Here is an 18,125-nt window from a genome sequence, read left to right as displayed (position 1 = left end):
CGGGCCCTAACATCGGACTAGCCACTGTGTGGCAAAGAAAACCTCCAGGGGTAGGATAGGCCTACACGGAAAGCCATAGGCTGTGGTCTGTAATGACAGCAAGGTGACACTAGCCATCCAATCCAAACAGCTAGGAGGGAAATGAGAGAGCATTAAGTCTCCCTCTTCGCCCTGACACCAATCCCAAGCTGCTGAAAACCCTGTCGGTGCTGCCAGTCCAGTGGGCATTCTCTGTGCGTGCTCCCAAACAATTCACCTCCACACTGCGAGCCATTAATCCAGTGGTATTTATTCAAGCAGTATCCACACTTGTCAGATAACAAGGGAATCGGGGGGCCCCCACAGCTCCCACCCTCACAGCAGCCCCAAGACTTCTTGAGAACCCAGATAAACTTTGCTGTTTGAAAGGCTTCAAAAGTGCATCGCCCTGGCCCCTTTTCAGATGCTCCATCCAACTGAACGACCAGCACCAAACGGTGGGATGGAAAAGCCAGCAAGAACTACAGAAGCTCAGAAGAGGCCACACTGTTCCGTGTTTTCATACAAAAAAATTTAATAAATATTACTTTTTTTCAAAATTTATTGCCAGGAACAACACATCAAAGATGCATTTTTATGTTCATATAACACTAATAGGACAATACAAAGTATCTTGCCGCTCTCAACGGTGAACCAAGATTACTCTGTTTCATAAGCCTTTTTGATCTTGAACTTGGTAATAGCACTTTGATTTCCTCACTTAAGGCAGGCAGTGTACTCTATGGCAAATCTAAACAGTGATCTAACTGGACATTTTATGGTTCAAGTATTCATCTAGCTTATTAGAATACTCCCTAAATGCAGTAGACAACAACAACCAAATCAAAGCGACAAGTGGTTCAGCATTACATACGAATGGTGAAAAAGAAATCAGAATTTACAAAGGAAGACCGCTGTGCTTCCGTCACACAATTCATCTGATTGTTTTTAATGGGATTCAACCACTCACATTCTGGCTACAGTAAGTCATAGCTCAGTTTGTTCCCTTAAACTGTTCCGGAGCAGATCGACTGCCTGTCGCTTTTCAAGTCTAAAGCAGGAAAAAGAAAAAAAAAAAACAAAGGAAAAAAAAAAAGGACCTGTTCTAGACTAATTCTCAATCTGCCTCAGTCATCCTTAAAATGCCTTAAAGCAATGCAATAAAGAAAGGGATGGAACACCTGACGTCAGAAAAAAAAAATTCCATTAGTACTCCCAGGTGAAGAAGCCTATCTTATCCTTGCAAGAGAAACTATTTCCAAACACCTTAATTCTGGCTTACAGGCAACATGGAATGAGAAAAGTTCACCAGAAAAAAACTCATATGCTTACAACGCTATCCAAAACCTTCAGTTCTAAACACATTACGTATAAATAAAAAGGAATGATGTTTTAAGGCTCTTGATTATTAAGTTAATAAATCAAATATACACAGTGATTAATAAAAAAAGAATTATTTACATAGCTATACAAAAATTCTACTTTTGACACATTTTTCCTCTTTAAATTCTTCATTTTTACCAGCAACTGCTGACATCAAAGGCCCCCCCTCCCCCAACAACAAAAATACAATAAAAAAAAATAAATAATAAAGTCATTTGTGATAGTTGCTGTGGTTCTGAGCTGCAAAAGGCACTTTCAAATACAGAACTACTTGTACGTCATCATAAAACCAATATACAAAAACAACTCAAGAGTCAATAAATATAAATAAAACTATGATCCTAAGGCTGCCTCACCATTAGGACCGCTGGCACAAGTGGAAGCTCCTGGCCTAGGGCTGGGCAGCTCCCGGGAGCCCCGACGTGTCGGCTGCAGGGGAATGTACACCCAGGCACATTCACTTGTTTTTGCATAGCTGTGAGCGCTGCGCTCGATGGCCCAGCCAACCACAGAAAACTACCGGTGCCAGTGGAAGCCAGCTTGTCGAAACTTAAATTAACACAGCGTTCTAAGTCAACAGCCTCAGACTGGAATACGACAACAGTTTAGAGAAAACTACAAGCCCCAGGGTGTCCTCAGACTCTACATACGGTGGCAGCCCCACTGTCTGCTATACGATGTACTCCATCCGGTTCAAGCTCTGGGCACTTTCCAAGTCTCTGTTGTCCTGTTTGTTTGTCCAGTTCGGGTGTTTTGTCGGTGTGCCGCTGGGGGCCTTATCCTCTCTGTCTACCAACGTGTACACGGGCTGTTTGGCAAACCTGACTTTCTGCTGGTGTTTATCCATGTCGTCCTCCTCCACTTCGGAGTTGTGTGTCCTTATCTTTGACATTTTGGAGTTCTTGTTCTCATAATCCTTAATGGGGACTGTGTTGGCTCCGTGTTTCTCAATGGGGTTTTTGATCTGGTTCAGCTGCTCCCGCACATTGTTGGTGGTGTTGTCCTCGGAGGCAGAATGAGTGTGGCTGTTGGGCTTCCGCCGCTTCCGAACACACCAGTAAAAGGCCGTCACCAAGCAACAGACCCAAGCCACTGTTAAGACAGAGCTCAGCAGAGGAACCAGGAAATCTGAAAGATAGGCCAAAGACCAATTAATTGAACTCTCAGCCCAGGAACAGAATACCAATGGTGGTTCTCCTGTATTCAGTCCCTAAGAGGGGCGCTGTGGGGACAAGTCTCTTTTTACAGCTGCTGCTACAGTTTGTCACTTCGCAGCTTGGTAAGCTCTGGCTGAGAACTGGCCCCTTAAGATACTTGTCTCCAGAGGCACCAGCTAGATAGAGGAGTACTCCTATGATCTCTCCCAACTCCACATGACAGGGATTGTTTCTGGTCCCAGGGAGTCTGGCTACTTTGGTGGCTTAGGATCAGGGCTGTTTCAGAATTAACAGAAACCCAAATGCAAGCATGAACAACGCAAATTCCCCAGAGTCAGAAGAATGGTAGTGCTCGGGAGCATCAAAGGGTTAAATTTGAATATTCTGACATGCCATCCAGCCATTCACCCAGTGAGTGCCTTTCAGCGCTCAGGACAAGCTATGCTAGGCTAAAAATGCCAAAGCTGCCTTTGTACAGCATCAGGGCAGGTACCACTCTGCCCCAGGGCTGTGCAGTGGATTTAGATCACACCTCTTCTTCATGGGAGCTTGCCAACAAGATAGTGCGCACAGCATGCGAGTGGGCTAGAAGGGTCAGGTCATCAGCCAAGACCAATATAGGTTTTGTGATCTCAGGCAAGTAGATTGATCTGAGTTCTCTCAGTAGAGGGGCTTCTAAGATGCAAGAGGTGGTGTCAGATCACTCCCAGCTGACGGCTTTCCTGGATGGTGTGGTCACATCAACTTCACAGCCACCAGGAAAGGATGTACTCCAAATGGGCACCCACCTGTTCTGTTTTTCATAGGTCGCCTCTGAACTCTGACTTCGGCAACAGCAGCAAAAAAGGAGCTGTTTCCTTCACGTTTACTAACGAGTTCTATTATTTTATCAGTAATTTCCTTGATAGGGTTCCCATCATCCCGGATGTCTTCTGCAGACTAGGAAAAAAAAATGAATTAACAGATGGTAGTCATCATTTGAAATAAGACAACAGCAAGGCTACCTAATGCTTTCAATGCAATTGCTGTTTGATATTGCCCAACTTAACTCCCTTGTAATCATATAGTTAGTAGTGAAATGGTCTTATACTCACAATGGCCACATGTATTTCATTGTTTGCTGATAGGGAAGGCTCACAGGCTATGTAGATCGAATATTCAGCAGAAACATTCTTTAGAATATTCAGATTCCTCAATTCACTACAAATGTGCTCGGTGGTAAGACCCTACAATGATTAAATACAAACATTAAGACACATGTAAACAATGGAAGAAAAAAAAAAAAAAGGTTCCCGGTCTCATCAACTGCTAGATTCAATCTTCACTTTGTTCTAAGAGACAACTTTTGGCTACAGAGAAGTAGATGACCCCACTCATTTGCCATACTACACTGGAACAAGCAGACACACTCCCATTCTCATTAAAGAAGTTACGTACTGGAGACATCATCTCTTTGTTGAAAGTGAAAGTGATGTTTGCACAATTATCCTGGTAATAGGAGTCGGACGTGCACTTGGTCTTCACTGGCTGGAGACTGGAGGATCGACACTCGCCCACACCAGTGCAGGGGTGCACGAAGCACTGGTCATCGAGGACCGGAATGCAGCTCTGCCCACTGGGGCATTCGCTGTGCCCTTTGTGAAGCCGGCAAGGTCTAGGGCCACACCAGACCTGTGGAGGAGAAAACAGGAGCTGGTGGCTTAGCAGGAATAGCCACCCGTGATTAACGCTGGGGAAGTGCGGCAAACGTTCATCGCCCTACCTTGGAGCAGGCGACCCGGCCGTTCAGACACTGGCAGGTGTTACAGTCATCATCCCATTTGGCCCCGTCAAGCATCACTCTTCCCATGGTGATGCAAGATCTCCCTGAAACTGAGGGGTGGAGACACTTAAGGAGGAGTTTCCTTTGCCACCGACTGGAGCACGGTTCTGAATTGTTTACCCCCTCCCTGTTAAGATGTAGTTACGCTCAGGTCCTTTGCCACGTGGCGACAGCTCCTCCTACAATGTCAGGCATGTGCACTGGCCACCCCAACTGACTGCTTGCTTTGGGATATGACCTGAGAGACCCTCTATAACGGAGCCTTCACAGCTGAGCTAGCCCCCGATGTGCCTGCCATCTGTTATAAAAAGTACATGCCTCAAAGACAGCTGATGACCAGCCAGCCAGAACTGGACCTGGAATCGTTACTCTGCTCACCCATCACGCTACATACCACGAAAAGAGATACTACAAGCCACTGGGTTTTGAGGATTTAAGGAACTTTGTAACACAGTGATTTTGTGGCAACAGAAATCAATAGCTACCCTTCTACTTTTCCCTTCCTCCCTATGGTGAAGTGTCAAATGGTGGCTGCAATGTCCACTCCACTTAGAAGATGCACAGGTAGCCAGACACCGGCACACCTACCTTCATGGCATTTGGCACCACTATGTCCTGGAGGGCAGAGGCACTGGTAGCCGTTGATTTCATCCACACAGGTGGCCCCGAAGGCACAAGGGGAAGACTGGCATTCATTGATATCTAGGAGAAATAGGTTCAAGTTTAGGCTTTAATAGAGTTTTTTCCACAAACATCGACAAGGATTCAAATCCTTAAGTACAAGCTCGGTGAATTTCCAAGCTTGTTGTATACAACAAACATATCACTAATAATTCATGAAGCCTCTATTAGCCGCTGGCACCCAAAGGCCATCACTGTCCTGACATCTAAAGCCAAGAACCTTGGGAGGGGCAGCATTTCCCTTAGGTTCTCTCTCCTCTGACAGTACACTTTACAGCAAGGTTGACAATCACTCCCTGAAAATGGGTCAGAGTGAAAAGTTTAACTCCATTAGACCATAATGTCTGTCCCTGTGACTGGAGTCTGACAGCACCCTGTAGCTAGGCGCAGAAAATGGGTAAGAGCAAGTAAGTGTAGCCCAATACAATAAAATTTCACTTATAGAAACAGGTGGGACTGATGTGGCCCCCAGACCATCCTTTGCCTGCCTTAAAAGGCAAAGCAGATATAGCTTATCCATCTAGTGCTGAAGTCCAGCCCCCATCTCAGTAAGATGCAACTGCCACTATAATTTCAAAGAATTTGAGGAACAGAACAAGAGAAACAAAGTATTCTGCACTTCTGTGTGTGTGCAGGGCGGGGGGGTAAAGTTGAAAAAAAAAAAACCCAGAATTCAGTTTTTCTTCCACTTTTTGATTCTAATCATTTCTCTGGGGCCTAGTCAAACCCACTACAGAAAAGTCTATAGAAGCCAGAAACCCAGCTGCCTGCGTGGACAATGGCTTGGCCATAGTTTCATGCTAATCACGAGGGAAGTAACCACTTTCCTCAGGGCCCCCGCATAGCTTAGCTGTCAAATTCTATGGCTGGCACGCTCTCTGAGAACAAGGAACTCTGTGCCACCCAGAGAATGACCAGGGAGGATATCAGCCAGGGGCATTTAAATCCATGTTGGAGGAAGGAGATTAATTGGAACTGTGCTCTTAATTGTCCTTAAAGATGAAAGATTTGAGTGCCGAAGTGGATGAACAAGTAGAGCCATGGGAAAATGAGATACGGTGGTACTTACTTATCCTGCAGTCAGGCCCAGCAAAACCCGGGGCACATTCACACCGATACCAGTTGTCTCCATCTACACAGGTCCCGCTGTTGTAACTAAGACATCAAAGGTGACCTTAGTTACCAACATCCAGGTCTACAACCCTCCCATCACATGAAGCCCTGCCTGCCCGAACATCAGCTCTCACACCCCAGGCCATATCTGCTGCTGACTAAGGAGCTTAAAAATACTGATGCCTCGGTACCACCCCCTGAGAATCTAATTTCTTAGGTCTCGATTTGCAGCCCAGGCACTGGGACTTTTAAAAGCTCCCCAGGTAATTCGCGTGTGCAGCCCAAGGTTGAGAATCATTGCTCTAAATGAAGACACAGCCTGGATAATTAAAGTGTGGCCCACAGAACAGCAGGCCAGCGTCACCTGGGAGCTTGTTAGAAACACACAGCCCCACCACAGACCTCCTGAATCAGAACCTCCCTTTTCACCTCCATCCCTGGAGATTCCCATGCACCTTACAGCCAAGTACCAGCTTAAAAGGTTGCCACACTTACCAAGGATGAGGGCTGCAGTCGTTGGTATCTGCAAAGGAAAAAAAAAAAAAAGACTTAACTTTGGGGGTCTCTGTACAAACATCATTGACTTATTTCCTCACCACCCAAAGGATACAATCACACTTCAGTCAGATATGTTGAAAACCTATTCTAAATTGGAAGCAGGCCTGGACCATACTCGGTTTCACTTGCCGTGGGACACATGTACACAGGAAGAGGCCCTGGTAGGGAAAGGGGGCAGGGGCGGGGGTGGGAATGGAAGGAGGCAGGCTGCTAGTCAGACCGGAGCTGGGAACAGAGAAACCATCTGTCCCCACTTATCTCACGGGTGACTTTCTCATGGCCAGGTCAGGGCTGTATCCCATCAAAATCATTAGAAAGGACCCAGGTGACACAGAAGCAGGCATCAAACAGCAGTGGCTCTGGTTTCAATTCCAAGTACCCATGAGTGTCGAGGATAGCCTACAGTGGTCCAGGAAGAATTCAAGGGAGGCCACTCACTCTGAGTACAAATAGGCCCCTCCCAGCCTTCTTTGCAGACACAGGTGAAGGAGTCGCCGTTGACCACACAGGTGCCTCCATTGTGACAGGGGCTTGGCAAGCAGCTACTGTTCCTGGCTATAAAACAAAAAGAAGGTTAAGGCCACCCTTGCTGAGGATCCCAGGCGGTCTGAGGGGGCGAGAACCAGACCCACAAAAATGATCACTGAGTCCCAAGAGCCTAGTGGCAAAGAAGGACAGATGACAGCCATGCCCACAGCAGATGCCACCCTAAGGCGGAAGGTTACCTATGTTGCAGGTTGTTCCTTCCCAGCCACCAGGGCACATGCACTTAAATGCATCCCCTTCATCAGAGCAGGTACCACCATTGTTGCACGTGGCCTCGTCACACTGGCTGTCACCTGAAGAAAGACGACCTCGGGTCATGAGGGTCTCTGCCGGAGATCTTCCCTCCCACAAAAGACAGACGGGAGGACCCTGGCAGCAACACTCACGTGAATGGCACGTCTTGCCTTTCCATCCATTTTTGCAGTCACAGTAAAAGTCATTGACCAGGTCTCGACACGTACCCCCATTGTGGCAGGGGTTCTGGCTGCAGTCATTTATGTCTAGAACCAAAGAGATACACAGCTGCAGGCGATCCCAAGTGCATTCGTGATAACAAGGGTACCTTTCCTATGGTGAGATCCAACCCTGGCTTTCTATACCGCCTCCGGGAACAAGTGGGTTGTCCTGGGACTTCGATATAATCACCCTTTTCGAGAAGCTCCCAGCCAGGAAGAATGAATACAAGTTAGGATACAATCTTCTGGAATGCCGATGGCAATTACAGTCCAGATGGACAAAAATTACAAATCAAATCAGAGAGGTTCCTCTCAGGCCCGTATTCTAACTACCAATCTATTTCCATCATTCCCCAACAGTCGCTCCTCCCCGCTGACACCCAGCAGCCTTAATAAATGCCAAGGTGATACATGAGATGAGGTCATCACAGTCACCAGGAATGGCAGTCTCAAGAAGACCACAGCAAAGAAGGGCTTCCATCCCTCCCACCCCCATCCCTCACCCTGGAGCCATCTGTCCCCCAAAGCAGCCCCAGACTCACTGGTCTCACAGTAGGCCCCCTCCCAGCCGTCGCTGCAGATACACTTGTAGGAGTTAACGCCATCTATGCAAGTGCCGCCGTTTTTACAGGGGTTGCTCTCACAGTCGTTAATATCTGTGAAAGGGAAATGCAAGAGAGAGTGAGGAGCCAAAGGGCACAGCGTGAGGTCACCAAGCACTCACTATCTAGTGACCTCCACAGCTGCCTCCAAAGAATGCACCTGGAACCACCACCACTCTTTCTAGGCAGACTCTTCTGGAGGAGGCCTCCCTTTTTAAGAGCCTCATCCATTGGCTAATTTGGTAGTCCTGGGCAAGAAACTTCTACAGAAAAGCAGGACCACCCAAATAAGATTCCAAGACATTACAACAGTCAAGAGGCTGTTGGTGGTTTAACCAATGGACTACTACCTCCACATGGGGCCTAAATAAACCTTTCCTAGTCTCCTCCACCTTCGTTTCTGACTAAAGCAATTCAAACACAAGTGCTCCCCAAGCTGGGTACCCACGGGGCTCCCGATTCCCGGTGGACTCTTACTTTCATGGCAGTAGGTGCCGGTGAAGCCTTTGTTACAGTCGCAGGTGAATTTGCCTCCTGACTGGCTCTTGCACTTCCCATGGGGACCACAGACGTTAGAGGAGATATACCGCACCCCTTCAGGCGTGTCGTTGGAGGCCATGGCCACAGTGCAGCTGTCAATCACTGAAGACAAGCTTGGGATCAGACTGCAGCCACACTCCCACAGACAGCATTTCTAAGCAGAGAACTTAGCCCATGCCTGCCTGGTTGGAGAGGGCCACCCTCGGTCTAATGAGTTAATAAGACATCCAGAGGAGCTTGGGGACCAAAACCCAACAATGTTTCTATGACAGGTAAAATTAGGACTTCCGGGCGACAGAATATTTTTTAAAGTTACTTTTAATTGCACCTTAACATCTGATTTGTTAAATGTTGTCAAAGAAGGAAGAACACCTCTATACTTTTTCCTCTTTCTTTTCTCCTTTTTTCTTCCTTTTTTAAATTCTTACATTTATTTATTTATTCTATTTATTTATTTATTTATTTATTTATTTATTTGGTTTTTCAAGGCACAGTTCCTCTGTATAGCTCTGACTGTCCTCAAACACCTGCTTCTGCCTCCTTTTAGTGCTGAGACTAAAAGCCACTGCCGGGCTCGCCTTCTCTATCGGAAACAAAGCTAAAATACAAACCCATACAAGTTTAAAGCTATACTGCCCAATATAGTAGCCATAGGCCAGTGCGCTTATTTTTAAATGAAACACACACACACAAGTGTCAAGCAGTCAAGCCCTAGGGACATGCTAAATGCCATGGCTACTGTAACTTCCGCTACAGAGCACCACTCACAGGGCTTCTCAGATCAATTCTTTTTGTCACAAACTTGGCCACCTCTGAACTGGAAAGATAAATGAATTTCACACTCTCTCCCTTGGGCTACTCATATACGTGGCTCTCCCAACTGGCAGCCTGACAGATTAGCTCCATATGTTCTCCATTCCCCTAAGTGACCAGATAAAGTCGTTCCCATCTGCAAGCCTTCCTCCTTGTCATTTACCACTTAAAAGGGGAGGCAGCGGGAGATGCTCTAGAGAAAGACAGGTCCCTCCCGGGGAAGTGGGGAGGTACCTTCACAGGGGGTTGTGCGACAGTGGTCTTTCAGGTGTGAGCAGTTCTTGCCCTCATAGTCCTCAGGGCACTTGCAGAAATAGTCACTGGCACGGTTGTAACACTGGGCACCGTTCTGGCAAGGGTTGGGCTCGCAATAATCAATGTCCAGCTGTCAAGGGGCCGAGGAAGAAGGAAAGGATCAAAGAAAAATAAAGGTGTCACCATCGCTTCTCTAGGCGGTAGACACCTGACCCCTTCCCAACCACTTCTACAAGGAGACGCCCTGTACAGGACATACCCATAGAACCCATACACCCATAGAACCACATCCCAGGAAATCACTAAATCACAGGGCAGAGGTACAGAGCAGAAACGCGGCTATGGAATGAAACTCAAAGTCAAGCAGACAGGCCACAGTAATCAAGAAGAAACTCATTCATCAACACCCGCTTCTACCAGCATTTGTCTAAAGGAAATTTCCCTAGTCAGCTGGGCGCTAGTAGATGTCAGAGGCCTAAGCACTAGAGTAGGGGAGAGGGCAAGAAGGAAGGGGGGGGAGGGGCAAGGAGGAAGGGGGAGGGGGCAAGGAGGCAAGGAGGAAGGGGGAGGGGGCAAGGGCAGGTGGCAGAGCAAAGGTTTCAATGTTAAAGCTTGGTGATCTGAAGGGTTTGTCTCGGCTCACCTGACAGAGGTTTCCAGAGAAACCAGTGGGGCACAGACACTGGAATCTGTTGATTTCATTCTGACAGTGACCCCCATTCAAGCAGGGGTTGCTAGCACACTCATCGATGTCTCTTTCACAGTGATCGCCTGCATAGCCAGGTGGACAGATACAGCGATAACCATTAACCAAGTCCTGGAAAAGGAGGGGGGGGAGAAACACATGCAGATGTTTCTATGTGTTCACAAACACAGAACGTCAGTGGTTTTAACATGGCTGCTGCAGTTTCTGGTCACCCGCTGACGTGGCCACATGTCAAGCTTTGGCATGGACCCGCAGTTCTGAATACATGACTTTAAATGGCCCTGGGGAGGCTAGGGTTGTTGAGGGAATCGACTTGTCACCGACATTTTTTTTTTATTTTTATTTTATTTATTTATTTATTAAAGATTTCTGTCTCTTCCCTGCCACCGCCTCCCATTTCCCTCCCCCTCTCCCAATCAAGTCCCCCTCCCTTGTCAGCCCAAAGAGCAATCAGGGTTCCCTGCCCTGTGGGAAGTGCAAGGACCACCCACCTCCATCCAGGTCTAGTAAGGTGAGCATCCCCATTTCTAACCCCATGGGAACAAGACTCTCCTAGTATCACATAAATCTTTTTTTTTTTACTTTTAATTTTTTTTATTTAAATTTATTTATTTATTAAGGATTTCTGCCTCGTCCCCACAACCGCTTCCCATTTCCCTCCCCCTCCCCCGATCAAGTCCCCCTCCCTCATCTGCTCGAAGAGCAATCAGGGTTCCCTGACCTGTGGGAAGCCCAAGGACTGCCCACCTCTATCCAGGTCTCGTAAGGTGAGCATTCAAACTGCCTAGGCTCCCACAAAGCCAGTACGTGCAGTAGGATCAAAAACCCACTGCAATTGTTCTTGAATTCTCAGTATTCCTCATTGTCCGCTATGTTCAGCTAGTCCGGATTTATCCCATGCTTTTTCAGACCTAGGCCAGCTGGCCTTGCTGAGATCCCAATAGAACATCCCCATTGTCTTAGTGTGTGGGTGCACCCCTCGTGGTCCTGAGTTCCTTGCTCGTGCTCCGTATCCTGAGTGAGGTAAGCCAGACCCAAAAAGAGGAACATGGGATGTACTCACTCATATTTGGTTTCTAGCCATAAATAAAGGACATTGAGCTTATAATTCATGTTCCTAGAGAAGCTAAATAAGAAGGTGAATCCAAAGACGAACACATAGGCATCCTCATGAATATTAACCTTCATCAGGCGATGAAAGGAGACAGAGACAGAGACCCACATGGGAGCACCGGACAGAAATCTCAAGGTCCACATAAATCTTAAGACTGTTTCCACTTAAGCAATGGTCTACATACCCGACAGGAGGCGTCATTCTGACACTGGCCAAGGCAGTCATTGATATCTGCAAAAGACAAACGAGTCATTGCGTTAAAGAGGCCCATGACATTCAACAAGGCTTACCTGAAAAGTACAGGCCTGATAAAAGTTTCAATCAGATTTCCCCGGGCTTCCGGTTGAGATAAAGTTATTACACTGGGTGGGGGGCCCTCCCTAATCCTCCAGGACAAGGGAGTGAAACCTCACCTCATTGTTTCAATCACCGTATCAGAATATGCCCAATTTTAGCAGCTAACAAGCCCGATAAATTGTATGTTTTCCTTGCTGTGCTAGCCCGGCCACTCCCTCTCCAAAAACATTCCCTTCCCACTATAATATAAGGTTTTCCTTCTATTCAGCCAGAGAGGGCCTAAACAGCTCCTACAAAGCAGTGGGCTCTATCCCTAGCACCACAAAGCAAGAGAAAGAAGTTTCAGAACTGCAGCAGGGGAGTGATAGCTAAGAGACACCATCACCCAAATTTCACAGAAACAACCACCACCACCACCACCACCACCCAGACCAAGTCACTCACTTATGTCACAATTCTGACCCATCCAGCCAGGAAGGCAATCGCAGTAGTAGCTGGCGATCAGATTCTTACAGGACCTGGCATTTACACACGGTTTGGCCTCGCATTCATTTGCATCTGAAAAGAAGGCAAGGATGAGCACGGACAAATGGGGGGTTTGTCCCCCCCCTCCCACCCTCCTCGCCCCCTTAAAAAGCATCACCATAGAGTCGGTGTGAAATACGAGACATTTTAACAAGCTGGCTAAATAAGCAATAGTAGGTGTCCTCTATCTGGAGCGTCTGAGCCCTCTCCCTAGCCTTTATCCAATAAGGGACGCTAATTGATAACTTTCCTTTGGGCTGCCGGCTAACAATCAGCCCCCAAAAGAATGACAGAAAGTCACCAGGCAGCTCTCTGCAAAACCCAGGGCAGCCCAGTTGCTGGGATTTAAATGTGGTGCAAAGAATGCAGACAGCTCATTCCTCATGAGGTCATCCCTGTTTGGAACCCGGCTGCACACACTCCTTGGACAGGCGATTGACATGGTCCAAGGAATCCCAAGTCTTTCCCACAGGACCTTCCCACAGGACCTAAAAGTGCTAGGCCATTTGCATGTAAGTTTTTTCTCCCAAGGCCCATTAGACCCTGATAATAAATTACTTAGTATGATGGAGTGAACCCACACGCGTGCGCGCACACACACACACACACACACACACACACACACACACACGCACTGCTGGCCACACGCTCATCTTTCCTCACAGCTCTAATGAGCAGAGCCAACTTTGGCAGAGAACTTATGGTCACAAGTTTTCTTACCTAACTGACATGTCTTGCCAGTCCACTGGGGCGGGCACACACACTTGAATCCATTCACCAGATCCTGGCAGGTGCCCCCATGGGAACAGTTATTTGGAGAACAGTCATCAATGTCTGTCCAATGAGAACAAGAGAGGCCCAGCAGTTTAATTTCATTTGACCCACTTGGCAATTAGATAATGCAGCGGCACCCTCCAGAAGAGGAGCCCTCAACCTAAGAACGGGACGCCTGCTACAATACACGGCCAAGGAGAGCCGCAAGTAAGGGAGGTGACGAAAAGGCCCACGCCTTGATTTTAGCTTTAAATCCCCTACTGCCCTAGTTCAGTTAATCCGTCTCTAAGCAGCGAGACGGAGAATAGGTAGCTGGAGACATACAGAGCATCAACTCAGTGGTGACAAGGGACATTCTCATCTGTGCTTAATCTTCATTTTTAAAAACACCTTTTCCTTCATGGGTCAGAGATGGAAAAGAGGAGGCACAGAAAAGTCATTTTCTTATACATGGAAAACATCCCTATGATTGGCTTACAAGTTTTCCCAAAAGTCACATGCACCGAGGCTGCAAAAGCCCCTGCCAGAGATCTCATTCATTTATAACGTGTGCCACACTCAATTTACAAATTGTCTCACCAAGACTGCATGGCAACCCTCGCAAATGGGAACTGCTTGCTACTGCCCTGGTTAAAGGCGGCTCAGGGAAGGTTGAAACGACCGCTGGGGTCCCAGAAGTCACGGCAAGGGCAGAGGTACCTACCACCTCCAGAACCCACATCCTTCAACACGCCATATACTGCTCCCTAAGGTTCCAAGGACAGTGGTTTTCAGGCTTGGCTGAACCTCAAAACTCCAGGAACTCATTAAAGACCACAGACTGCCTAATTCTAGTATTGTGCGTGACCAGAGCTCTTCAGTGAAAAGCACCCCAATACTCTGGTCAAGCCTCACAGCCAAGCTGCAACACAACTCCTTCTCTTGGATCCCTACGACCATATTCAATAGTTGGCCTCACTTCTTGTCCCACAGGATTGGGGGAGACAAGTCCAAAACTCACATGTGAAGGAATCTGATTCTATCCATCACAGACACATCACTAGCCACCTTAATGGGTAGAAAGGGGATCCTGGAAACTGTCCAAGTGCTATTAGACCACCCACCAAACTATGGGAGGTACCCATCCCTCTCCCACCAACGTAGACATATCACTAATGCACACATTGGACCAGCCCAGGTCTCTCCCATCAACCTTCTCTCTCAACACAATAAATAACCTTCCAGAACGGAACCATGACAAAACCTGGCGCTGACTTACTTGTGGAACATGTGGGCCCAGTCCAGCCTGGAGAACACTCACACTCAAAGCCCACGGAGGTCTCCTTGCAGCTGCCTCTGTTGTGGCAGGGGTCCGAGAGGCAAGCGTGCTCAGCTGTGGAAAGGAGACAGCAGGTCAACAAGGGAGGAGAGCATGTGGGGCCCATGATTCCTTCCCTTCCCTCCAACATCCATCCCCTGCCTTGGCGACTATTCTAAGCAGATTACACCAGCCACAAGAGCAAGTTGGTGACTCCACTCCACTGTGGTGTGACTAGGGTAGACACCTTCCAACGAAGCTGGTTCAAGTCACATTTTCAATATCTGCTGGAGCTGAAAGGGTCACTTAAAAATCCTGCAAATACAATCGTCTGTACCACCTCAAAGCGTTAGGGATTCGGAGACAATTCATAGGCTCACAGAAGGACTGGGATCACAGGCGCTGTGATCTTTTTTATAGGTGTGTTAAGTGTATGGATTTTTCTTTGGGTATCCTTAAAATTTGTCATGTTTCCCCATGAATATACACGAAGGCCTTTATCAAAACAATGCATTTAATGAATTGTAAATAAAATAATCTAGCTCTGTTCATCAGTTGCCTAGCCCTGTCCTGTGTTTCTTCAGTGAGCCACTGGATTTAGCTACAGATAAACCCAAGATCCTTAGGCGACATTACTATTGACACCTCAAGCTACCACTTTCTAGCTCCAAGTTTTATTTTTTGGGTTTTTTTTGAGAACTTCCTACAATATATCTTGATCATATTCATCTCTTCCCCCAAATCCTCCCAAATCCAACCCCCACTTCCCTACCCACTCAACTTTGTGTCTTAAAAAAAAAAACAAAAACAAAACAACAAGGAAACCTATTTGATTTTCAAACGAAGTGTACAGAAAATGAGGGGTCCCGCCCAGCATGGGTCACTTACCAATTTCACAGTTGGGTCCTGAGTAGCCCTCTGGGCAGGAACATTGGTATTTGTCAGGACCAGTGTTGCTACAAGTTCCCCGGTTGAGACAAGGCTGATGAGTCCCACAGTAATTCAGATCTGCCAAAAGTCCCCAAAGTGATGAAAAAAGCAAAAAACAAACAAAAAAAACAAAAAAAAACCCCCTGCTAACTGTTCCCAGTTCTAGGCCATGCATGTTTTAAAAATAAATAATCAACCCACAACATTAAAGGTGAATTCAAACAGTCCTAATAAGAGCCTTTGCAAAAAGTTAAATAGGGCTGGGGTATACCTAAGCTAGAGCCCTAGCATCTCCAAGGCCCTAGGGTTTAACTCCAGCAACACCCCGCCCCCCCCCCCCAAAATAGAAGTGGTATTAATGCCATTCTACCACATAACCTCAGTTCCCCCAACCCCTGCCAAGTCCCCAGGCCACCGCCAGCCTCCACAACGGTCATACCTTTGTCACAGAGCTGTCCACCCCAGTTGGTCTCACAGAGGCATTGCCAGGGTTCATTGCACGTGCCGTGGACACATCCAGGATGTGGGATGCACTTATCGCAGTACAGGCCCTGCCAACCATACTGGCACCTGCAGGCAGACAGCATAGCCCTCCCTTAGCCTTCTGAGCAGAGCAGCCGGGAATGCGCCCAGTTAGCGCACACAGCTGTTGCTGCTTCTGTTTTGCCAGAAAGGACAGGATGGCAGACTTGCAGGGAGCTGTGGAGGAATACTTCAGAGTTAGACCAATGTTTGTCCTCTCAGCCTCCTCTGACAAAAGGAGAGCTGTCTTGGGAGCGGCCAGCATGGGGTGCCCCCTACAAAGTCATTCTCTTCCCAGGCTCCCAGGAATGGACTAAGGGGTAAGGGCTGGCATAAATCAATCCCAGGTCCTAGTCAGGACAGACCATACAAGGGGAAGGAGCCTCTGGCGACAACAGCCATATACCTCTGCAATGCTGCACCAGAAGCCCAACTCCACCCTCCACAACCACCTCAGTGCACAGAATTCAGCGAGAGTGGAGGGTGGCAGGGAAGCTCCTCATTGCTTTGGCAGAGTCAAATAAAAAGGAAGGAGAGCAACCTCAGTACAACAACCTGGATCCCTAAACCCAGTTCTGTAGGAAGGAGAGAGGAGCAACAGCGCTGGGAAACAGTTCCATAGATCATTCATGACCCACTACCCCGGCCAGGCATGCTGATTTATAGTTATTTCTCAGTTTAGAAAAAAACGGGGGGAAGAGGTCAGTTTAGTTTATCTAGTTCTAGAGGAGTTGAGTTTCCCTTGTAAGTACCTTATTCAACAGACTCTTTTAAGGTCAGATGGAACTTTTGATGCCCAAACAAAAACACAAACATAAACCTTCACCTGGGGTGGAGAGGGCAAGGTCTCACACCATTCTCCCCTCAGAGTTTCCAGGCCTCTGCAACTTGAGCCTCCCTCTCAAAATCCATCTCAAACAAAGGGGCTGGGGAAAGGTAGGGACCAGCAGGCAGCCTGCTAAAGGCATGAAGGTGGAGCAAATGTAGGCCCTACAGAACCAGCCTAAAGCAGAGCTGAGGGAAATGCAGGATTAGCTCCAGCTCTGTAAAAAACCTCTCAGCTGTGACTCAGGGGGGACAGAAAAGCAAACCACACCCTGGTGGTCCTCCCTCCCTCCCTGACCAGAAGGGCGGTCTTTCAGGGAGCTGGAGGCAAAGAGCAAATCGTGGTCGTGGGAAAAATTATAGAAATCTAGCTATTAGCTAATCACCCAGCCTGAGAAGCCACTGAACCCTTGAGAATCCTGACTACTTCCTAACTTCTCAAGACAACCATCCACACCCAAACACCGACAGCCACTAGAATGTGGGGCTTAACGTTAATCAGACACAGGATTCTGGTGTCTGTCAACAAGAGCAAATGACAAGTGACTATTTTAAAAGGCTGACCTAAGAACAGGGGACGTCATTCGGTAGGAACAATTTCCTTCCGAAGCAGACACCCAAGTTAGTGGGAGATAGAGGGTAGGGAGCCAGTCTGTCAGCTCAGTATTCTTAGCTTAGAAGACACAATGGAACTGATGGGGCCATAGCAATACTGTCTTCCCTCAATGTCCCAAGAGGAAGGATGGTTACATTTCTTCAGTTTGCCTAATAAAACCAAGCAGGACAGCCGAGGACCCAACCTAACCCCCTAATTAATAAAGGTTCAATGCCCAAGCATAAAAAAAGCAACCACAGGAGGCCATGGATGACTTCAAACGAAAACAAACAAAAATCCTGACCCTAACAGGGACATCTACCAAGTTATCCCAGGGTAATGATAGATGATTAGCATTCTCATGAGAATCAGAGACTTTCCTGAGATGATGATTCATCATTAAGTTTGATATTTTTGGCAGGCTGGCACTAACCACCCAGCCTGTCCACCCAGGAAGGGGCAACCCAAGTCTATAACAAAACCGATGAAGTTTTTTTTTTTTTCCTGTGGGTGAGTCAGGAAAAAAAAAAAAAGCAAGCCCATGTAATACATAACCCAAAAGACAACTTACAGGTAACTTGCCGTGCAACTATTTCT

At 47.4% G+C, this 18,125-nt stretch overlaps 1 protein-coding gene across 1 annotated transcript in view; it reads right to left on the bottom strand.

Moving 5' to 3' along the window:
• Positions 1 to 275: 275 nt before the first annotated feature.
• Jag1 (jagged canonical Notch ligand 1) overlaps positions 276 to 18,125 on the bottom strand; it is a 35,843-nt gene continuing 17,993 nt past the window's right edge. Inside the window, exons 6-26 of the mRNA XM_041670671.1 lie at positions 16,026 to 16,156; positions 15,545 to 15,664; positions 14,618 to 14,731; positions 13,306 to 13,419; positions 12,505 to 12,618; positions 11,948 to 11,994; positions 10,587 to 10,760; positions 9,923 to 10,073; positions 8,813 to 8,977; positions 8,276 to 8,389; positions 7,665 to 7,778; positions 7,458 to 7,571; positions 7,171 to 7,287; positions 6,670 to 6,697; positions 6,131 to 6,216; positions 4,969 to 5,082; positions 4,321 to 4,430; positions 3,996 to 4,229; positions 3,653 to 3,784; positions 3,347 to 3,497; positions 276 to 2,529 (exon numbers count right to left, since the gene is read on the bottom strand). Coding sequence (XP_041526605.1) covers positions 2,072 to 2,529; positions 3,347 to 3,497; positions 3,653 to 3,784; positions 3,996 to 4,229; positions 4,321 to 4,430; positions 4,969 to 5,082; positions 6,131 to 6,216; positions 6,670 to 6,697; positions 7,171 to 7,287; positions 7,458 to 7,571; positions 7,665 to 7,778; positions 8,276 to 8,389; positions 8,813 to 8,977; positions 9,923 to 10,073; positions 10,587 to 10,760; positions 11,948 to 11,994; positions 12,505 to 12,618; positions 13,306 to 13,419; positions 14,618 to 14,731; positions 15,545 to 15,664; positions 16,026 to 16,156 — 2,902 coding nt within the window. The 3' untranslated portion in view covers positions 276 to 2,071. The remainder of the gene's footprint in view (positions 2,530 to 3,346; positions 3,498 to 3,652; positions 3,785 to 3,995; positions 4,230 to 4,320; positions 4,431 to 4,968; positions 5,083 to 6,130; positions 6,217 to 6,669; positions 6,698 to 7,170; positions 7,288 to 7,457; positions 7,572 to 7,664; positions 7,779 to 8,275; positions 8,390 to 8,812; positions 8,978 to 9,922; positions 10,074 to 10,586; positions 10,761 to 11,947; positions 11,995 to 12,504; positions 12,619 to 13,305; positions 13,420 to 14,617; positions 14,732 to 15,544; positions 15,665 to 16,025; positions 16,157 to 18,125) is intronic.

This window comes from Microtus oregoni, unplaced genomic scaffold (genome assembly GCF_018167655.1).
Source record: "Microtus oregoni isolate MIOR12 unplaced genomic scaffold, Mior012 000020F_ref0000438, whole genome shotgun sequence".
NCBI classification, from domain to species: domain Eukaryota; kingdom Metazoa; phylum Chordata; class Mammalia; order Rodentia; family Cricetidae; genus Microtus; species Microtus oregoni.
Note: the sequence above shows the minus strand (reverse complement) of the source record. Positions and strands in the feature narration are given on the sequence as shown.